The following is a 22,173-nucleotide window of genomic DNA, read 5'->3' on the forward strand; positions in this document are numbered from 1 at the left end:
CGGGTTCGATTCTGGCTCTGGCCTACCTGTGTGGAGTTTGCATTTTCTCCCCAGGCCTGCGTGGGTGCTCTCCGGGTCCTCCAGTTTCCTCCCACATTCCAAAAACACCGATTCAGTGTGTCCCCCGCTTACGGCCCGAAGACAGCTGGGTTGGGCTACAGAACCCCCCGCAACCCTAGTGATGACAAAGCGGTTCGGATAATGAATGAATGAATGAATGAATGAATGAATGAAAGAGAGGGAGAGAGAAAGAGGGAGAGAGAGAGAGAGAGAGAGAGAGAGACGAGAGAGAGATTTTTCAAATGTATTTTTCTTGTACCAAATGGTCCACAGACCATGTACAGTTGATATGTAATGATGTGATGGATATGTATGAAGCAAAAAATATGCTAATTTGTCCAACGTGGCCAATTTTGAGTCTTTCGTGAAGCAGATGTATTTGCCAAAACCGAGACAATTTGACCCTACAATGAAGCAAACAAACTTTACACAGTAATGGACGGCGGTAGGGAACAAAATCTCATTGCGGAGAAGGCCGACCCGGATTCAAACTCAGGCAGCAATGTATCCTACTGGTCCATTTGCGGACTGGAATACAAAATGTACCTTCGAAGTTGCGAGCGAGGAGGAGGAGTTGTAAAACATGGCGGCAAACACTTGTGGGTGAGAGGAAATGGGTCAGGACACAAGCACAGACAAACCGATTCTCTCGCCGTGTTACCATGGGAACACACCCTATCTTCCAACACTACAGTACCTGGTTTTCTCACGCACACACACACACACACACACTCGGCAGCCACAGGTTTTGCACCTGAACGCACCGCTGCAGCAGCTGCTGCGCCTTGAACACACCTTATCATCCCACCTGATAAAGTTGTCGATGCTTGCTCGCTTGTGTGAGAACACACAAAGGTTTAATTGTGATATCGATGGACAAATTAACACAATGGCTCAGATTTGTAACACTTAACTAAAATCTGAAGCCAATTTTGCTTACAGTGACCCCCAACGTACATGTTTTCAAAAACAACAAGGCCGAATTGTAATTGTGAATGGGATTTTTTTTTTTTTGTGAAAAATTAAATTAAATGTAAATTTTGATTGACTATATTTCAGGTCTTGGAAGCAGCAGTACAGATAGTTGAGTGAAAAAATACTAGTAAAAGTAGAAGTATTGATTCAGCTACTGTACTTTAGTAATAGCAACAAATTCAGAGTCTGAAATGTGCTTAAGTGCAAGTCAATTACATAGATCATCCATCTCGATAACGTGGCTAGAAAAAACTACATCCAGACATTTCCCGCTTTTAGTGTTTAAAAAATATGAAATCACTTCAGGCATTGTATGCTGTTCAGTGTTTTCTAGCTTTAGCTTGATCTAAACATCGACCCTTAATTTTGCTTACAAAAAATGCCAAATAAAGTCATGATTAAAACTAAAAAAGACAAAAAAAGTTTTTTTAAATGTTATATGGTGAGCTGCCTAGGTTAAAAAAAAAGTAATGAGCCTATTTTGAAGTACAGATATATTTGACTTATCCAATCCAATCCAATCAAATGTAGAGAGAAAAGGCAAAAAATAAATACATTTACCCATACACTCTAATTAGCTACATTAACAGAGTACCTATATTGGTACCTTTGTTACTTCCCTCCACTTTTTGGGTTCTTCATTAAACACAAAAAGTTGGTTCAAATTAATAACCAACAAAACAAGCACATTTGTCACTATTCATATTCAATTATTCCTATTTGTTGGTATTTTTAGAGTTTATACATTCTTTCAGAATGAAAACTCATACGATTGAAACAACCCCCCAAAATTATTTGCCTTGACGATTATTCATTTGACTCAACTTTTGGCGTTAAATGAATCATCCCCCCCAAAAATTTCACACTTGTATTTTTTTCTGTGTAGTATAAAGTACTGCAAACTGTCCTTTATGACAGTAGCATCGCGTGACGTTATGGAATATTTACCGTACAAATGTTTGCTGTCAGGGGGAGGATCCAAAGTGACGCTACCATTCAAGTTTACGAGGGGCAACACAATAGCTTTAAATTAAAATGTAAATGTATGAAAGGGGCTGCTCAGTTGAATGCATGTCGACATCGCTGGAGTGGGGAAAGCGCTGGAGGCGAGTGAACAAATCGTGTTTGAAAATGTCAATTGAAAAGGTCTCGAGATATTAAAATATGTCGTTTTTTAATTAAAGCTTTATTAATAGATTTTTCCAAAGTTTTTCTTCTATTTTTTTTTTCATGAATTCCCCTCACGAAGGCCCGAGGCGTTTTGATTACAACAGTTATCTTGCTCGATACCGACTGCACACAAGCCTCCCTCCTTCCGCCATTTCGGATTAAAAGTCAGAATGCTCTTCATTAATTCCCGGTGTGAGCGATTTAAATGTGCGAATCAGTCTCCACGTGTCTTGTTTATTTTCAAACGTACTCCGCCCCGGCCTCTATTTCTCTTCATCAACATCGTCATCGGTAGCAATCGGACAAAAACAAGTTTGCCTTTGAATGACCCCTGGAAATAGCCTAAATTAGTCTACAATGGCAGACTTGGCTTGTTTTTTTCTGAGATGGATTTTTGAGATTTTTTTGTGGGACCTCTCATGAAAGACAAAAAGGTGAACATCAAATTTGAACTTATTATTAAAAACCGGGCTTTGCTGACTGAATTTTGCCCACATGCAATGTCTTTTCGGGCCCAGCTTTTTGATGCATTTTTGTGGGTCTCAAATGTCATGGTGCGATGTGAAGCCCCTTTAGGGGGCTGAATTTTCCAAAGTCCACTTTGTGGAGTTATTAGATTCATGTTTTATTGCATTACGATCAGCTGGCAACCAGTTCAGAGTGTCCCCCGCCTACTGGGCGAAGACAGCTGGGATAGGCTCCAGCACGCCCCGTGACCCTTGTGAGGAAAAGCGGATCGGAAAATGGATGGATGGGTGTTTTATTTCAAGTCACCAAACTTCCACAACTCGCCCACATGAAATGATGAAAATGAAAAAGTCTCACTATTGAGGTTGGCCAGTCTGTTGTCCTATTGATGTTGTCCTAATTTGGTAGCAATTGAACTAAATCTGTGGGACTCATCAATTTTTGAAGGGAAGGCCACCTGCAAATGACCAAAATGAATGTTAAGTGTCAACTTTCAATCAAAATTGCAGACTTCCTGTGTCGTTTTGGGCATGGCTTCAAGAGAGTTTTTTTTGTGGGTCTGCTCATGCTCGACATGCATACCAAATTTCAGTTTGCTCAATTAAACCAACTTTGGGGGCTGAATTTCCAAGAAACTTACAAAGGCTCCGTCAAGGTAAGTGCATCCTTGCGACTTCATTGCCACAGTTTTGAGAAAAGTCCCCAAAAACATGCTTGTCAGTGCATGTGACGATCAGCACAATGGAGTTCATTCTTCTTGCTAAAGGGTAATAAAGTCAGACAAAGACTAATTGGATGGATTTTTTTCTTTGGTCATTTCAGTCTGGTTGGCCTGTTACCAAAAATACACTGACAATACTGTATAACATACTAAGATGATTGAATGAGACTCCTACCAAAAATACACATTATTTTGAAGTTTCAGTACGTTTATTTCATACTGTATATATCTTGACATAGAAGAGCTTATGTAAGATTATATTTGCTTCAAACTAACGTTGTAATTTGAAGGACACTATATTGTTCAGGTAGACATTAAAGCATTGAGCAAATTGGAATTTGGTTGCTAACCAAAACAGCAACATTTCCGGAGGCATTTTAATGTCTCTCCCTATGACTTGATTCGTCCGTTTGAACAAATTATAACCTCCTTCAATTAGGCCAGGGGTGCCCAAACCTTTTGGACCGAAGATCTACTTTTCGAACTACTAACCTCCCGGGATCTACCCTTACCGGCACGTGCGCGCACACACACGCACACATGCACGCCATGATGAGAAACAGCCTGAAACGGAGGCATGCGATGCACTTTTGCAGCCTGTTAACTATCGTAGCTCCCACGTACAGTTTTAAAGTACTTCCCTGGGCCCTCCGAGATTCCTATTCTTTGCCCGTGCCCTCTGTGAATTGTACAGGAAGCAAATTTTGAATGAGAATAATGACGATAAAAGATAGAGCGCAACAGCTCTGATTACAAGCTGCGATTGCAGACTGCTGAGCGCAAACAACTTCCAGTGACGTAATCATGCGCCACCGTAAATTCAAGATTTACCTGCTTTATTTTATTTTTAAAACATTTTTTGGTGAAAATGAGACTGATAGGATGATTAGGGTGCAGCATACATTAACACAAAACATATATATTACTAACATGTACAATGACACACAAATGGTTGTTTTTTTGTTTTTTCTCCTCGACACTCCTCGGATCTACTTGGGACCTGTCTTAGATCTACCGGTAGATCAGGATCTACCTAGTGGGCACCCCTGAATTAGGCGCTCGTGCCGGTATTGTTCATAGGGATGTGCGAGAGGTGACTTCTGAGCCTGGTTTCACTCTGTTGCTAACCAAAATAGTACCACCTGCCGAGGCATGTAAACAGCCTTTTAGAGTCAGTAAGTCAACCACTTTAACGATTTCATGCCTCCCTCAAATAGACACCTGCGACATTATTGTTTCGACGGACATTAAATAGTATATATTTCAAACCTTTTGCTAACCCAAACCACAGCTCCTTTCAGGTCACAAACAGCCTGTCAAATTAATTTCAGAGCCCACATGGAAAACATTTCTCTCAAATAGACACTTCACGACAACCACAAGACTGTTGTTCAGATATAGCTCCAGAAGCCCATTTGAGCTTTGTTGCTAACCAAAACAGGAGCACCAATGGAATCCCCATTGACAGTCGCTCATCATATTTCAAGGGAAATTTATTTTCTGCTGTACTAGAAGAAAGTGTAATTGCACATCCACCACAGTTGGTGGCTGTGGTGCTCTCATTGTGTGTATAAGGAGTATTCAGTAAACCAGTGATTCCCAACTAGTGTGCTGAGGCACATTCATGAGAGAACGGTTTGCCGCGGGACATAATCACATTTCACTGAATTCGTGAGAGAATGATTTATTAATATCAAACAATGCATATTTGTCCGTCTATCAATGCCAGCAACTTATAGTGGCAGAAAGAACAAATAAATGATCTTTTCTAATTGCAAATACTATCATATTAGATTGACATGTATCATCTTTTGTGTAATAATTTTGTTTGACGGTGTGCCGTGTGAATTTTCTAACTTAAAAAAATGTGCCTTGGCTCAAAAAAGTTGCTGTAAACAATGTTAAGAAAGTTACTCAGCAGAATTATATCTTTGTTTTTGTTTGCCTGAATGTTAAGGATACTATGTTATGCAGAGGTGTGCTGATAGAAAAAAAAAACATTCAATTGACACTATTTATAGTTGTAGGAGTGCGAAATATGTTCTTTTTCCGGGGCTGGGGGTTGGGGGGGGTCACAGAAAATAATCGAGAAGCCCTGCACTAGACACACATTGCAATATATTTCTTGGCAGTCGCCTCCCGCATCTGCAGGTGAGTCAAGAAACGACAGGTCATTAAGTTTTCGCCCCCCTCCCCCACCCAAAAAAAGGCACACGTGAACTTTGCAGGAGTGCAAGTCAAGAGGAAATTTCTGATTTTGGGGGGGTCGGGGGACGGGGGGTGCTTTGCAGGAAACGCCCCCCCCCCCCCCCACCACCACCACCACCACCCCGCCTCCTCCAACTCCGCACACTTCTCCACATCTGCCCCCTCCCCCCTCGATGTCTTCCTCCTCTTTCTCCTCCTCTCCCCCTCTCTTCCTCGCGCGAACAGCCCGGCCAAGTTGCAGAGTGCCGCTCAGCCTCGACCGCGCGGCTGCCGCTTGACGCTGGGGGTCCCTGCAGAGGAGCGCCCGCCCGCCCGCCAGCCTCCATGTGCTTGTCCGCTGCGTGCTGAGATCGCGCCAGTTCCCCCCCTCCCCTTACCCCGTAACTCCATTCCACCAAACCGAAGCACCGAACCGACCATGTCCAACCCCAACCACGACCCCTTCTACTCGTCCCCCTTCGGACCCTTCTACCGGAGACACTCGCCCTACATGGTGCAGCCCGAGTACCGGATCTATGAGATGAACAAGCGGCTCCAGACGCGCACCGAGGTGAGTGAGCCGGCGTGCCCGGCCAGAGAGCTGTTTGCGCGGCTTGGTGTTGCAAGGGAGACCGGTGGCCTGTGGAGGTTCGGAGATGGAAGAGTCAAAGCGCGATGTTCAAGTGTGACGCGGGGGTGCTTCGTGCTGCGTTCACGTACCCAATTAGTTGACTTTATGAGTTGGCTTCACCTGAATTTCTCCATTGCGTAGATGTAAGAAGGCGTAGGTACCTGTAACTAGTTCACCTCAATTTTGAAGTTTGCCCCAAGAATTCAGCGGCTGAATTTTGATATATTCTCATATATTCGGGGGGGGGGGGGGGGGGGACTCCCACTTTCATGGACTTGGGAGAGCGATGCGTCCATGTAACCAATTAGATGGCGGCGCACCTGGATTAGGTGAAAAACACTTGCAATTCATTTAAGATTTGACATGTATGGGCTCTCCATCTAAATGACCTGCAGTACAGGTTCTACTATTCCCATTTAGGAAGTTGTCTAAAATAATTCAGCCTTTTAAAAAGTGTGCATTCAGTGTTTTCCGCAGAAATCATTCTTTCTTTGGTATTTGAAGGCACCAATACCGAGTTTATAGTTTCGTGACGGGGAATCGGATTCACCTGAAGTAGTTGGAAAAAAAACTTTAAAGGAATGTTATTGTTATATATTTTTTGTTGAGTTTTGACTCTGTACCAAAACCGCTCACCTTTTCTTTCGCAAACAGCAGCTTTTAAAAAAGTGCGAAAATAATTCCCAAGTTAGCAGTTGATTAAGGAGACCATTTTGCATTTTCACATTTAAAGGCATTAATCTTGAGTTTCTAGTTTGATAGGGGGAGAAATTCAGCGTTTCCACTCCCAGTTTGATTCTAGAAGCACTTGAATTGGGTGAAAAGAAATTTTCATGAATATTTGTTTCGTATGGACTCACACTCAGTTCTGCACACGTATTCAGTAATAGTAGTTTTTCACATTAAGGCAGTGTTTCTCAAATAGTGGGGCGTGCCTCAAGGGGGGCCCGTTTGACCTCGGGGAACATGCTTTTTAATTTTTTTTACTGTCCTAAAATAACATGCAGTTGCATCCCCACTACGTTAGGGGGCAGTGGCGCTCTCATTGCCAGAGTTTGCGCAGGGAGCATTCTCAGGGAGGAAATTTGACGAGGCGTATGTAGCGCTTGGCTTCAATGTGACTGCCGTGACAGACGAGGAAAGATCGATGTGCTTACTTTGTCCAAAACTTTTGGTAGCGGACAGCATGAAGCCAAATAAATTAAGGCGTCACTTCAAGACATTGCACCCCAATCACGCTGATAATCTACTTGAGGTTTTATTTCACTGAAAACGTGCCGAATATTGCCAACAATAATGATGGTCTGTGACTGCTACTGGAGTAAACTGAAATAATGGTCCCGGCTACACATTGAGCAGGAGCCGAGAGTTGCTGTGTCCTGCTTCAAACCTCGCTTCGAAAAGCTGTGTATTGCAAAATGTGCTCATTGCAGCCATAAATCCAGACATCATCTTTGATTTAAAAAAAAAGGCACACATTCTTCTATATATTTTTGTTTTGCTGGTTAATTGTTTTTAATGTTGTGTTCCTGAGACCATGTTGATTAGTTTGAATGCATTATTAGTTATTGAGTTTGTCATTTTATTTTTCAATATCGTATGGTTTGACATGGTCAGTCAAAAAAATATTGTTAAATTAAGGATTTAATGTTATTTTTGAATTTCAGATGCACTTTAAATATTTTCAGTTCTAGCTACTAAAGCTATTCTTTGTTGTAAATTGGTACGTATTTCTTTTTTTAATGCTGTTTTACGTTATTAAGGATACAGTGTTCTGCAAAGGTGTACTTATAACAATTGTATAGACAAATGATACTATTTATAGTCGTGCGGGGGGGCGAGATGTTTTCCTCTTCCTTGGGGGGGGGCATGACAGAAAATAATTGAGAACCACTGCATTAAGGCTTCTGAAAGAGTTAAGCTTTTGAAAAACTGTAAATGACTGGTTGTGTTTCCAAGTGAAATGCAGCAATCTGCGGGTGAAATGATGCGTTCAAGTGCCCAGATGCCTCCGAATTAGGTTCTCGCAATCAGTTTGGGCACTCAGCCCAGATTTATTACTCGTTACACTTCTACTTTTTTCCTCCTGTAACATCTTTTCTCTTCTGTTTTCAGACAGAAAGCCTTTTTTTCTGGTTTCATCGATCCAAATGATGCATTCATAAGTTTATCACAAAGTCGCACATGGATGACGGTGACAAGTCACTTTTTTGAGGGATGGAGACTGGTTTTGCTTGTGCTCTGATGCCACTCTAGATGTATAGTAGTGTGCTGCTTCCTCATTTATGAAGCTTTTTATAAGACATCTCCTTTTCATGTGTGGAATAAGGGTGTGGAAAATAATCGATATTAATCGATACATCGATGCGCACGTGCGCGATCCAGGTGCATCGGCTCATTCACTGGGTACGACGCGATTGACGGGTGAAATCGCGATTCATCACGATGCATTGATGGGTATCGGTAAAATCCGATTCAATCGCCGTTTTATTCATGTTAAACGTCACATATCTGCCCTTTCCTATGTGCAATGAATGCACCACCATTGCTTTGCGTTTTGTGTTGAATACGGACGGTAGCCGTGCGTCACATACAGTCCAGTACACAACGAGCGAAACATTATGGAAGTTAGCGCACGCAGCAGCAAGGAAACTACTATATTTAATGCAGCCGCAACATTCAAATCTTATGTTTGGAAATACTACGGCTTCGAAAAGAAAGACGGAAAGCTTGATAAAACCTCCGTAATTTGCAAGGAATGTCGCACTAAGAAGCCATACAACGGCAGCACCACAAATATGCAGACCCACTTAAACCGATGGCACCAGATCACCGACAAGTTTCCCTCCCGCTTCCCCGCCCAGTTCCTCGTCGGACACCGGAGAAACTCTTGGTAAACCAGGTCAGGATCAGAAAAAAATTGCCTCTTATTTTGGGAGTCCCGTTGCAACTCACTGTGACCGCGCAATGGCTATAACTAAGGCCACTGCTTATTTCATATGCAAAGACCTCCAGCCTTAGCGTGGTGGACAACGAGGGTTTCAGACAGCTCGTGCACGTTTTGGAACCCAGGTATAAAATACCAGACAGGTCTGTGTTCACTTACAAACATATTCCCGATGTGTACAACAAAGTGAGAAGTGAGATTACTGTGTCGCTGAACAGTGCGCAAAGAGTTGCACTTACAGTGGATGGGTGGACATCTTGCGCTATAGATTCATATACATATATATATAATTATTATATTTCATATAAGACACTCAGTGAGAATAGTCTGTTTGTGTTTACACTATAGCAACAGCTGTGAGTCTCGGGTGCCAAATTGTTTACATTTTCTTTGCACAAAACCCAATTGAGAAAGGGCTTAAATAAGTTGTTTTACAAGTTCTACTCTTTATAAGGAATAAAGTGGTATCCTTTTTGTAATACTGTACCATACTGAATTCCATCTTTTTAAAAGCTTTTTTTCTTTGCTTATTTGCATCATGTTTAATTGCACAATATCGCAACAAATTGCATTGTATCGTATCGGATCGCATTGATTTGAACTTAATGTGTATCGAATCGTATCGCATCGTGACGACGGTGAAACGTATCGCATCGTATCGCCAGAAAATTCCATGTATCGTTTAAGTATCGCATCGCTGGCAGTGGATCGTGATGTGTATCGAATCGTCCTCAGTGCTGAGATTCACATCCCTAGTGTGGAAGTGACGGCTCTATTTATTTATTTATTTATTTGTTTGTCTACCTGCATCCTCTGATTTTAGGGCAGAAATGCTGAGTTCAAAGTGTTCCAAATTACATTCAAGCTTAACTGCATACTAATTTCTCTCTTTTATGAAGTTGTGAGAATATGCTTTTTTTTTAAACTGCGTAAATGGTTATTTTATTCTATTCGTGTGGAATTGACTCCGGCAATCAGGCTGTAATTTCACATTTTAAATTCCACCTTTATTGTTTTATGGGAAGGAGAGAAGGTGATGAGTTGGCGTAGTCAATTCGAGGAAGATACCGCACACCCGAGTTAGGTGAAAGGTCGCTTGTGAAGCATCTTCGTGAAGATTTCGGACTGTCATTTGAAACGTTGTTTTTTGCAGTTTTTCCTGTGAAGTTTTCTAGTGTACAATAATTTAGCTTATGAACTTTTACTTCAGTAATTTACCCACACTATGTTGTTTATTTTTGTGTTAACTTTTCTTTTGATGGCGGCGCGGGCAACCGCAGCGTATCCTCTTGTTTCTTGTTTTATGTTGAGAGGGAAGAAATTTCATCTGTTTTTGTCATTTGACACATTTGACAATAATGTGGTATCCAATCCAATCCAATCCAATTATTGCGAGAACTTTGATGTAGGTTCATATTGGAAGGCAGGGTTGTGTGCAGCAATCTTGAGTTTTCGCGAACGTTGAATGCAACGTTGTAACTCCATGATGCGTTCAAGGGCCCAGTTCGCTTAATTCAAGACGAATATTGTTTCATTTCAAGATTTTCAGGCAGTAGTTGCTTACTTAAATAAACAATTGAAAACAAACATTCCAAAATAATTACTGGTATACGCAAATGTATTTCAAATAGCATGTAGTAAATGTACTTACTGGATTCTTTATTTTGTTATCATTATGCATAGTTTGATAGTTGAATATTTAATTCAGCGATGCTTTTGTGGACCACTAGAGGGAGCCCATGGACCACTTGCAGTACACACACTTTGAGAATCATGTTTCAAGCTGTAGTTTTGTGCAAGAATCCTAAGATTTGATACAGTCACAGCCGCAATTTATAAGAGGATGCGTATGATGTGTTCAAGTACCGAATGAGTCGTCTTGCATCTGAATTACTAACACTCCATTCAAGTATGAAAGAATATATTTCTTAGCACAATGTGCCACTAAAAGGCACATTCTCCACATGCAGTGTATTCATTTGCATGTATTTACATACAAAACCGCATGTTTCATGTACATTGGGCTTCTTTGAAACCAAATGCCAGCCCTCACACAGGACAACACTTTTCATGCACCCTTCAGTCATTACTGGTGGTGCCTTCAGGGTAGCTTATCGATACAATTTGGCTGATATTTGTTTTTAAGGATCCAATGAAGAATAAATGTATATTAATGTGTTGTTAAAGTTAGTGTATGGTTGCTGCCCAAAGAAAAACAATGAAAACATTTGATTTTGTGTGGCTTAATTTGGGGTTACTTTCAATATTAAAGTTGTAATTAGAGGATATTTGTGTGGATTATTTTTTTTTATAAACTCAATTTTAAGCCAAGCAAGCAGCAGCTTGCAGATGGTGACTTTTTCCCCTCTTTTCCCTTAAGAGGAACTTAAAGCAGAGCGAGGCGGTGCGTTGTAGCCGCGTGATGCATTATTCATACATATCGCCGAGCGCACTGTCCAAGCCTCCCGCCAACCACCCTCCCCCTCCCCGCTAGACTCCCCCCGCTCCTCCCCGCCAACCTAGCATACACATACGCCATAAAACACGCTTTGTGGGTGGACACATCTCATGAAATGTGTGTAAAATTCCACCTTTCCAAAGATAATAATGCTGATTTTTAACATTTTGATTGACACCTGTCATAAAGGCTTCATTGATGGCTGAAAAATAAATACCTCCCCCAAATAAAGGCCTTTGAAGTAAAATTACCTCAGTTCATAGACGCTACCAGTGTTTTTCCTGGCTCAAATTAAGGTGTTACATCTGTATATGCAGCGCCTCCTTCTGGTTCAATTGAACACTGCCGTAGCTACATGCATTTTATTTCCCTTTCACGCTTTCTTTTTGGACGAAATTAAAATACAGGAACATTGTTGGTTATTAGAAGGATGCAGCAACACATGTGGACAGGTCACAACAATAGTCACAGGCACGTAGTCGTTATGCGCTGTGCAGTTACGAGGTCACTGACAGTAGTTGTGAAAATTCTTGTCAGGTTTGAAACGAATCAAATAATGTTTAATGTCCCAGAAATGAAGACACGGACAAAATGCGAGAACAAAAATGTTTATTATCAAAAACGCAAAACCGACAAGGTCATAAACAGAAAACGCTGGTCACAAGGGTCCAGGAAAAGATGAGGAATCGACAAAAGGCGTTTGCAAAAGGCAAGGTAACAGAACACAGAGAAAACAAACGACTAAACAACGACTATGCTGACAAAACGTGGCACAAGGGTAACAAGAACCTCTATGACGAGCTTGAGAGGTCTAGAAAAACAACACTTGAGCACGAGCAGTAACTAGCTCAACAACCCGACAAGCAGCAGCTGCCAGCTTGTCGGTCCTTAAATACAGGGCTAGTGATGCTTGGCAGCCGGTGTGCACACTGAAGGGAAGGCCCTCATCTGCCACCTGCTGGAGACACATAAGAACAGGATCATGACAATCCTCTTTATATCCGTCCGCGTGACTGTATCGTACTGTCGTCCGGTGGCCACACACCAGAAAGAACTGCAACCAATTAATTATGTTATGCTGCACAAACAGTTTCGAGTCCTCCCATTCTATTTCAATAGGCTATTATTGTGTGTTTTGAAGAGGGACAAGAGGCTGGGGTGCTAGAACCGATTGTCACTTTCATTCATTTTAATGGGGATATATGTTTTCAACTCATGTGGTCCTGGAATTTATTTTACCGTAACTGCGGAACAGAAATGCATGTGTGCACGCAGCAAAGTTAATCAAGTTGAACTTGGCTCAATGTGGTTGCGATAAGTGTGAGTTGAAGCCTGGCTTCAGGCATTTCATTGATACGTTTCACAGCCAGAGGCAGAACACTTAAGTCTCCTCACTTTCATTTGACTGCAGAGCTCTTCCTAAAAAGTGCAAATGTTTTGTTGAAACAACCATTAGTTTTTCTTTATTCATTCAATCATTGCTTTTGGTTACCAACCGACCAAATTGTTTAAATGTGATTCCTTCCTGGGCGGCCCGGCGGTCCAGTGCTTAGCGCGTCGACTGCACAGTGCAGAGGCAGAGGGTTGAAGTCCAGCTCCGGCCTCCCTGTGTGGAGTTTGCATGTTCTCTCCGGGCCTGCGTGGGTTTTCTCCGGGTACTCGGGTGTCCTCCCACATTCCAAAAACATGCATCGCAGTCTGATTGAACACTCTAAATCAGGGGTGTCCAAACTTTTTGCCAAGGGGGCCAGATTTTATGTGGTAAAATGTCGGGGGGCCGACCTTGGCTGACATTCTTTACATTGAACAACAATATTGTTCAACATATTTTAGTAAGCCAGTCTGTTTCACATTTCCATTTTTATTTTAATTTCAACAATCTTAAGAATTTATTTTGGTTCATTTGAAACAGGTATATCACATGCAACTGCTTATTCACTTGACTTTTTCTTAAACGGAAGTCTCCTGTGTGCAAATTGATTGATTTGAAACATAAAATGTATCACCATGACTTTTCAATAGTCACAAAACCTTTGACTCGAACAACAGGGAAATGAACAAGCAATACACATATCCACAACTGCAAGGACCATTTGAAATATGACATATCAGTCAATATAAACACGGAGTGATGTCTTGTTAACTCGTGAGTGATGCCCTCTAGTGTCTAAATGCTATTACTCATTTAGTGAATCCTATTACTCATTTAGCCACTAGAGGGAAGCAGTACTGTATGAAACATCACTCACCAGTCTACGAGACCTCAGTCAATGCAACACGTGTTCCATTGCGCCCAACCTGCGGGCCAGACGGCACTGATTTTATGACACGGGCCGAGGGCCGGATGAAATTCGACCGCGGGCCGGATTTGGCCCCCGGGCCGGACTTTGGAAATGCCTGTTCTAAATTGTCCCTAGGTGTGAGTGTGAGCGCGGATGGTTGTTCGTCTGTGTGTGCCCTGCGATTGGCTTGCAACCGGTTGAGGGTGTTCCCCGCCTACTGCCCGAAGATGGCTGGGATAGGCTCCAGCACGCCCTGCGATCCTGGTGAGGATCGAGTGGTTCAGTAAATGGATGGATGGATGATTCCTTCCTCGAATTCCGGTAATTTTAATGTCACTCTTCTATCGGTATGATATTTTTGGGAGAATTGAGACGCGCTTGGTTAGATCAACGAAATTGTTGGCCAGATTTCCCGCAGAAAGAAAATGTGTCTAAATTGCGTCATTGAAAATGAATAAATGAAAGTGTGTCTCCTGACTCATCCAATCGCATAATACTTGGTGGTTTTCAAACCAGTGTATTTCCCAACATATAGCTCTGTTTTTTATTTTAATAGGCTTTCTTCAAATAGTGACCATCCATCAAGTGTCCCACCCAGTGTGTCATCCACTTGCTACCAAGAAACGTCTCCCTAAAATAAAACCTCCCTAACCCAGTGGGATCAAAAGTGGGCTAACTTTGTTTTTGCCCCTTTTGTAAGTTACCGATTACAAGTTTTACGGCTGACACAAGTTTGTCATGCAATACTGGTCCAAGTCCAAACCTTCATCAAATCCACCTGTGTTAAGGTGATGACTTTGTTTGACTCTGCTACCCGTGGCCAGGCCAGCATGACAAATCCGAATCTTTCTATGTATCCATTAAAAACAAACGACACTCACTTATACTAACATGCAGATACACTGGCACCCACGTTTAAAAGAAAATGCTGAGTGTAATCATGGACTTCCGCCTCAGATTTCAAATTTGGGATGAAACCTTCACTTCCGTCAAAATGGAGTGAGCCCACTCTAGTTCTAAGTGGCTCAATTAATTCACTTAATTGATGTTAACGTTTCAACAGTGACATAAGCGTTATCTGATGAGGATATTTGACCTCTGTTGCTAACCAAAACAGCGACACGGCCTGTCAATTGAATTGAAGCGCAATGTCTCAACAAGTTTGCTTTGCATTATTTGCACCGTAATGTTGTGTGGGCCACATCTTGTTTTTCTCTCTTCTTGTCATTCTTTTGCCTTGCAGTTTTTATTTTTCCTCATTGTTTATGTTCATAAAAATAATGCTGTGTTTTGTAAATAACTTTATACGGGTATTTTAATTGATTTAATTAATTTTATTTTAAAGAAAATTACTCTTGTTTTTAATGTAATTGTTGATTTAAAAACATCGAAAGATCCTTTTTTTTTTAAATTTCCCGGATATTTTTATGTTAATAAAATGAGTATTTCTTTATTATAATATAAATGACAAATCATTTTTTCTCTCTCTTTGTATCATAGCAAATATAAAATTTGATGTCTGTGCCAACCTGCTCAAAAACAAAACAAAAACAATTGAATCAATTATAAAGTCTTAATTTTCCCTCGCAGGTGTCTGCTAATTTATACAACAAAATTCTTCTAATCTGTTGCATTTGATTGAATTGTTGATTGTAAGCTATAAAATAATATATTTTGCTTCAGAATATTACTTTCACCTTTATCAAGTCAATTTTTAAATTTAAATGATTACATTTTTATTTGTATAAAATATTTTAATTCATGGTATTTTATTTCAGTTCAGGGGGTTGGAAGACAGCTGATATGGGCTCCAGCATGTCCACGACCCTGGTGAGGAAAAGTGGATGAGAAAATGGATGGATATTTTATTTCATTTGAAATATCCTTTTAAATAAAACAAAAATAAATGATTGCATCCATCCGTAATCCGCTTATCCTCAGGGTTGCGGGTGTGCTGCAACCTATCCCAGTTGTCACCCTGAACTGGTTACCAGCAGGACACACAGAGACAAACAACCGCTTTAGAGCAGGGATGTGAAACCCATTTTTGTCGCGGGCCATATTGCAGTCATTGCTTTACTTGGGTGGCCGTTATGAATTTAAATTTTGTGAAACCATATAAATGTTTCATCACCTCCATATATACATTCACAGTGCACAAAGAATTGTTGGATAACTAGCTTTGAAATCAGAAGTAAAGAATAATGGCTTGTTTGAACATTGTTCACGTTATTGTAATCAGGGGTTCGTTGTGTTATTATGGATTGCATATGACAATCAAAACTTTGGTTCAGACATCAGCAAGCATCATGGAAGTTGCCATGCTTGATTTGTTTTCGCAGGACACATAAAATAATAAGGCGGGCCAGATCTGGCCCCCGGGCCTTGGCTCTGACACTGTTGATTTACAGTGTTCCATTAACCTGCCATGCATGTTTTCTGAATGTGTGAGGAAACCAGAGTAACCAGAGAAAACCCACGCAGGCCCGGGGAGAACAATCAAACTGCACACAGGAAGCCTGGGGCCCGGAATCGAACCCTGGACCTCTGCACTGTGTGCAAACCAGTCGAACACCATTCCGAAAATGAAATTAATACTCTATTTAATTAAATTGTCAATTAAAAAAACACATAGCATGTTTTTTTTTATTGTTCTATTTTCATGTGAATAAACGTAGTATAGATTTTTGAAAATGTTTGCGGTCCCACTTAATAAACGGCTTGAACCGGAAACAATTTCTTTTTTAATTTAAAAAGATAAAAGTGCATCAAATCAAATAGAACAGAATTGAATTCTTCCACTTTGAAATATTTCAATATACGTACCGAAGCGTCTTTGATTGAAGAGGTACAGTACATATTACAAGGAAATGACACATTTCCAGTACCTTTACTGTACAAGTTCATTTAAATGTGAGTAAAATGACAAGAAAAAGTCGTTGCATTACACCCTCTTGAACTGAGCCATACCATATCAAATAGAATTCTAATTTCACTGAGTCGAATCGTTCCTCTTTCAAATCGAACCGTCCTTGAACTTTTTTTTTTTAAATGATTAACCCACAAAGTTGGTTCTGCTCTTTTTCTCACTCAATTTATGACCCAACGTAAGGCCCCTCTTTCCTTTCCAGCAGACCTCTGAAACAAAACAAGTCACTTTTTAGCTCTTCCGTGCTCTTTGGAGCATCTCCTACTGTAGAGGGTGACCGACCTTAGCGCAATGGCACTTTGTATGAAAGTCAACTCAAGTCATATCACCCCCTCTCCCCGACTGCCGTGCCCCCTTCCCCGATAGAAACCCCCTCATTTGTCATATTCATGAGCCAGCGTTTGAACGCGCTCGGCTGCCGCTCACACTCAAGGACTTGACATTTGGAGGAGACTCACTTTGGCTCCCTAGAGGACGGCGTCCTCTCACAAAGTATCGCTGGCGTCACTGCCGCGTGTGGTTCGTTCTACGTTTTGCCGAAAGGCTTCCATCAACCCCTCCCAAACCAACATTCGGAACACTCATTTTGTTGACAGAGCATATACTATACCCCAAGAGGCATTTTTCATTCTGACCTTGTGGAGATGAGTTTTAGGACAAGTCTTCAAACTTTGCTACCATGCTCCGCCTGAATGCTTACAACTAAAAGGTTTTGCAGTTGAGGGTTGGCCATCGATCTCGTGTTGAAAATTCATCCTTGATTTTGAAATCAACAAATTGACCGACCGTTAGCCGCTTCGAACCAAAATGGCAGACTTCCTGTGTTCTTTTGGGTCCATCACATTTCATATTGCTAGGTGAAATTGGCTTGCTGGGCTGCATTCTTTAAAATCCTGGGGTTGTTCGAGTTTCCAAACAAAATACAATATTAAAATGGCCACTTCCAACCTAAATGGCAGACTTCCTCTGTCTTTTCACCATAAACTCTTGAGTCTGTTTTTGTGGGTCCCCTCATGATAGATATGATTCTCAAATTTTACTCGGTGAAATTGGCTTTTTTTCAAACAGCCACCAACCCCCCCAAAACAAATAAACAAAAGGACAGTTTAAAAAACGAACTTCTTTGTTGTCTGTTCAGGAATGGGACACTTCCAGTCGTCTTAAGCGGCGATTGGAAGAGCTCACATGGAAAATGAAAAGGACCAAAAAGCCAAAGTGTCGCGCTGCTGTCGGGATTGACCTTCCAGCACCGACGACTTAAGCGATTGCAGCCCTGTGATGACTGTGGCCGTGTTTTCATCGCCGCCTTATTACCGCCTCGGTCCGTACTTATTACCTGCCGGCCGGACTGCCGCACGCCGCCTCCACTGCCGCTATCCCATTACTGTCGTTTTAGACCGCCATGACCTCACCACGACCCACGAAAATCTTAAACGGGGCTTTGATGCGACGCCGTTGTTTCTCTCTCTGCGGTGATTTACGGGGCGAATTTGACACTTAAGCGTATGCAAATGAGTTGATGGATTAGCATTCAGAGGAGGAGCTTGCTGCGACCTCCGCCGCGCTAAGGCCATTAGCATAGAGGGCATTAATATGCAGCACAGGCACAATAACGCTGTAAGTCATGCAGGAAGACAAAAGCCTTTGGAGTTTGTTGTTGTGTTTTTTTACAGGAGGGGGCGCTGTTTTGACACCTAGTTCTGTCTGGAATAAAAACGACAAAGCCATTATTTAGGGGGCAACTCTATATGTATTATAATAATTATGGATCTGGATGTGAAAGAAGCTATGCATTCATGAACAGCAAATCTTTATCGTGAATGTGAACAGCAGCAAGAATAGTCAGCAGGATAACATGTAGAAAAAAAAACGGTTTGGGATTTTGATTTAAAAAGATTTAAAATGCATCAAATCGAACGGAATTGAATATCCACTCATCTGTTATTGCGAAATATAGCTTTGGAGGAAAGGTCATATTTACAGAACCGGCAACTTCATTCATATGTAAAATGCAACGCAAAATTTTATTGGAATTCCAAACAGATCTGTTAGTGTGATCAAAAGAAGTCAATGGTGCTAATGTTAACACACTTGCCCACACTGGGCACTGCCTGCCGCTACTTTATTGGATCCTCCCCATCCTGCGCTCATGTTGCCGTCCTTATTTTTCGGCATTCAAACGAGCCACCTGTCTCGTCATCCGGCAGTTCCACGGAGCGTTCATTACGACCCATTCCCTTGTTCCTGTCACTGCTCGAAGTGGATGTGCCCCCCTTTGCCCTCCGACATGCGTCACATTGACACCAATAGGGCTTACAATGTGGGGTCAAGTTGAACGGGAAGGATTAAGGTGGACTGTCGGGAGGGACAAAAATGTCTCCCCTGAGATCATCTGCATCAAAGAGGAAATAAACGATTCCCTCAAAATGACACCTCCCTATTCCCATCAGGAAAAAGCAGACAGTTACTCAAATTATATCAGGTCTTCGTCCCGGACATCAAAGATTAAATGCAGAGTCTGTCGCAAACCAAAACACTAATTTGGTACAGATGTTTACATTTCAAACATCAACAAAAGCAGTGGAAAAATAACTGACAACTTCAAGTTCTTTGTATAATTATTTTATTCTTTTTATCATGATATTACTTAGGATAGCCTTGATAACATAAAAAAATGTCAAAATTACATTTGGAATGTGAAACACTTTATGTATCCCTTGACTCTGGGCCATCTCTGCAAAATAATTGCAGATGACTCTGAATGCACTTTTTCCCCCTTCTTTCTTAAATGTTACTTTAAAAATGTGGGATAATAGATTTTTTCTCTACAAGGTATGTTTTTGGTATCGTTGTACAGTGCAACATAATTCTCAGATGGCGTCAGTTAAAAGTGACCATGTGAGGTGGTCACTTTTGAAAAAGGCGCATGCCTTGTTTCTCTGCACCGGTGCGTCGCTCCGATAACACGTCAGACTTCTGGCTTGCTCCTGGTGAAAATAAATAAATGTCCTTTGGATGTATTTTACCTTTTTTGACCCAGAACTCCTTCTGCCTGGAGTGGCTGATATATATATATATATATATATATATATATATATATATATATATATATATATATATATATATATATATATATATATACACATACACACACACACACACAAAATGATATTGATATCTATATCTATATCTATATAGAAATCTCTCTCTCTCTCTCTCTCTCTCTCTCTCTATATATATATATATATATATATATACTAGCTGGTTCTCCGGGCGGCTCATCAGCTAGTTCCTGCGGAAGGCTGGTAAGGTGGGCCTTCGGCCCACAAAAGTGTTGTTGCTTGGTTCAACTTTTTGTTCATCTTCATTGCTTATCGCGAAAATAAAGAGATGTTTAGCTCTACTAAATAACTAACAATTTTATTGCAATGCTTGTGGGTAGACAACATTTTTTCGCTAAGATGCCCGCGCGATCGTAGTGAGCCACTGCCTGAGCGGCGCAGTGGCGGCGCGCAGTGGCGGCGCGCAGTGGCGGCGCGCAGCGGCGCGGTGAAGTAGGTACGTTTTGAAAAGGGACAGACGGAAGGACAAACCGCGTAAGGGACGACGCGCAATATATTATATATATATAAAAAAATCCTCATCTCACCCTTCGGGTGGTGTCCGTCCCTCATTCAGCTCGGGTCCTCTACCAGAGGCCAGGAAGCTTGAGGGTTCTGCGCAGTATCCTTGCTGTTCCCAGCACTGCACATTTCTGGACTGAGATGTCCGATGTTGTTCCCGGGATCTGTTGCAACCACTCTTCTAGTTTGGGGGTCACTGCCCCGAGTGCTCCGACCACCACAGGCACGACTGTCACCTTTACCTTCCAGGCTCTCTCCAGCTCCTCTCTGAGCCCTTGGTATTTCTCGAGTTTCTCATGTTCCTTCTTCCTGATGTTTCCATCACTTGGGACTGCTACATCCACTACAACGGCTTTCCTCTGCCCTTTATCTATGATCACGATATCTGGTTGGTTCGCCATTACCATCTTGTCAGTCTGGATCTGGAAGTCCCACAGGATCTTCGCTCTGTCATTCTCCACCACCTTCGGAGGTGTTTCCCATTTTGACCTTGGGGTTTCTAGTCCATACTCCGCACAGATGTTTCGGTAGACTATGCCAGCCACCTGGTTATGGCGTTCCATGTAGGCTTTCCCTGCCAGCATCTTACACCCTGCAGTTATGTGTTGGATCGTCTCAGGTGCCTCTTTGCACAACCTACACCTTGGGTCTTGTCTGGTGTGGTATATCTGGGCCTCAATGGCTCTGGTGCTCAGGGCCTGCTCCTGAGCAGCCAGGATGAGTGCCTCTGTGCTGTCCTTCAGGCCAGCCCTCTCTAGCCACTGATAGGACTTCTTGAGATCGGCCACTTCAGTTATGGTCCGGTGGTACATCCCGTGTAGGGGCTTGTCCTCCCATGATGGTCCCTCTTCCAGCGGCTCATCTTCTGTTCCCCATTGTCTGAGACATTCTCTGAGTATGTCATCCGTTGGAGCCTTCTCCTTGATGTATTCATGGAGCTTGGATGTTTCATCCTGGACAGTGGCTCTCACACTCACTAGTCCCCGGCCTCCATCCTTTCGGCTTGCGTACAGTCTCAGGGTGCTGGATTTGGGATGGAACCCTCCATGCATGGTTAGGAGCTTTCGGGTCTTAACATCCGTGGTCTGAATCTCTTCCTTTGGCCACCTTATTATTCCTGCAGGGTATCTGATCACTGGCAGGGCATAGCTGTTTATTGCCCGGGTCTTATTCTTGCCATTGAGCTGGCTTCTTAGGACTTGCCTCACTCGCTGGAGGTATTTGGCCGTAGCCGCTTTCCTTGTTGCCAGTTCGAGGTTGCCATTGGCTTGTGGTATACCAAGGTACTTGTAGCTGTCCTCAATGTCTGCTATTGTTCCTTCAGGGAGTGAGACCCCTTCAGTGCGGACTACCTTTCCTCTCTTAGTCACCATCCGACTGCATTTCTCAAGCCCGAATGACATCCCGATGTCGCTGCTGTAGATCCTGGTTGTGTGGATCAGGGAATCTATGTCCCTTTCGCTCTTAGCATACAGCTTTATGTCATCCATGTAGAGGAGGTGACTGATTGTAGCTCCATTTCTGAGGCGGTATCCATAGCCTGTCTTGGTGATTACTTGGCTTAGGGGGTTCAGTCCTATGCAGAACAGCAGTGGGGATAGTGCATCACCTTGATATATGCCACATTTGATGGACACTTGGGTAAGTGGCTTTCCATTGGCTTCAAGTGTGGTTTTCCACATCCTCATCGAGTTCGCAACGAAGGCTCTGAGGGTCCTGTTC

At 42.2% G+C, this 22,173-nt stretch overlaps 1 protein-coding gene across 4 annotated transcripts in view; it reads left to right on the top strand.

Annotated features, from left to right (window-relative positions):
• The first annotated feature begins 5,808 nt into the window (after positions 1 to 5,808).
• ldb2a (LIM domain binding 2a) overlaps positions 5,809 to 22,173 on the top strand; it is a 98,914-nt gene continuing 82,549 nt past the window's right edge. For 2 of the 4 annotated variants that reach the window (XM_052059887.1, XM_052059894.1), the window contains exon 1: positions 5,811 to 6,152. In XM_052059887.1, the coding sequence (XP_051915847.1) occupies positions 6,021 to 6,152 (132 nt within the window). In that variant the 5' untranslated portion in view covers positions 5,811 to 6,020. Of the gene's footprint in view, positions 6,153 to 22,173 lie in introns of all 4 variants that reach the window. The other 2 variants (XM_052059910.1, XM_052059902.1) reach the window with 2 other exon arrangements.

Source organism: Hippocampus zosterae, chromosome 1, assembly GCF_025434085.1.
Source record: "Hippocampus zosterae strain Florida chromosome 1, ASM2543408v3, whole genome shotgun sequence".
Taxonomy (NCBI): domain Eukaryota; kingdom Metazoa; phylum Chordata; class Actinopteri; order Syngnathiformes; family Syngnathidae; genus Hippocampus; species Hippocampus zosterae.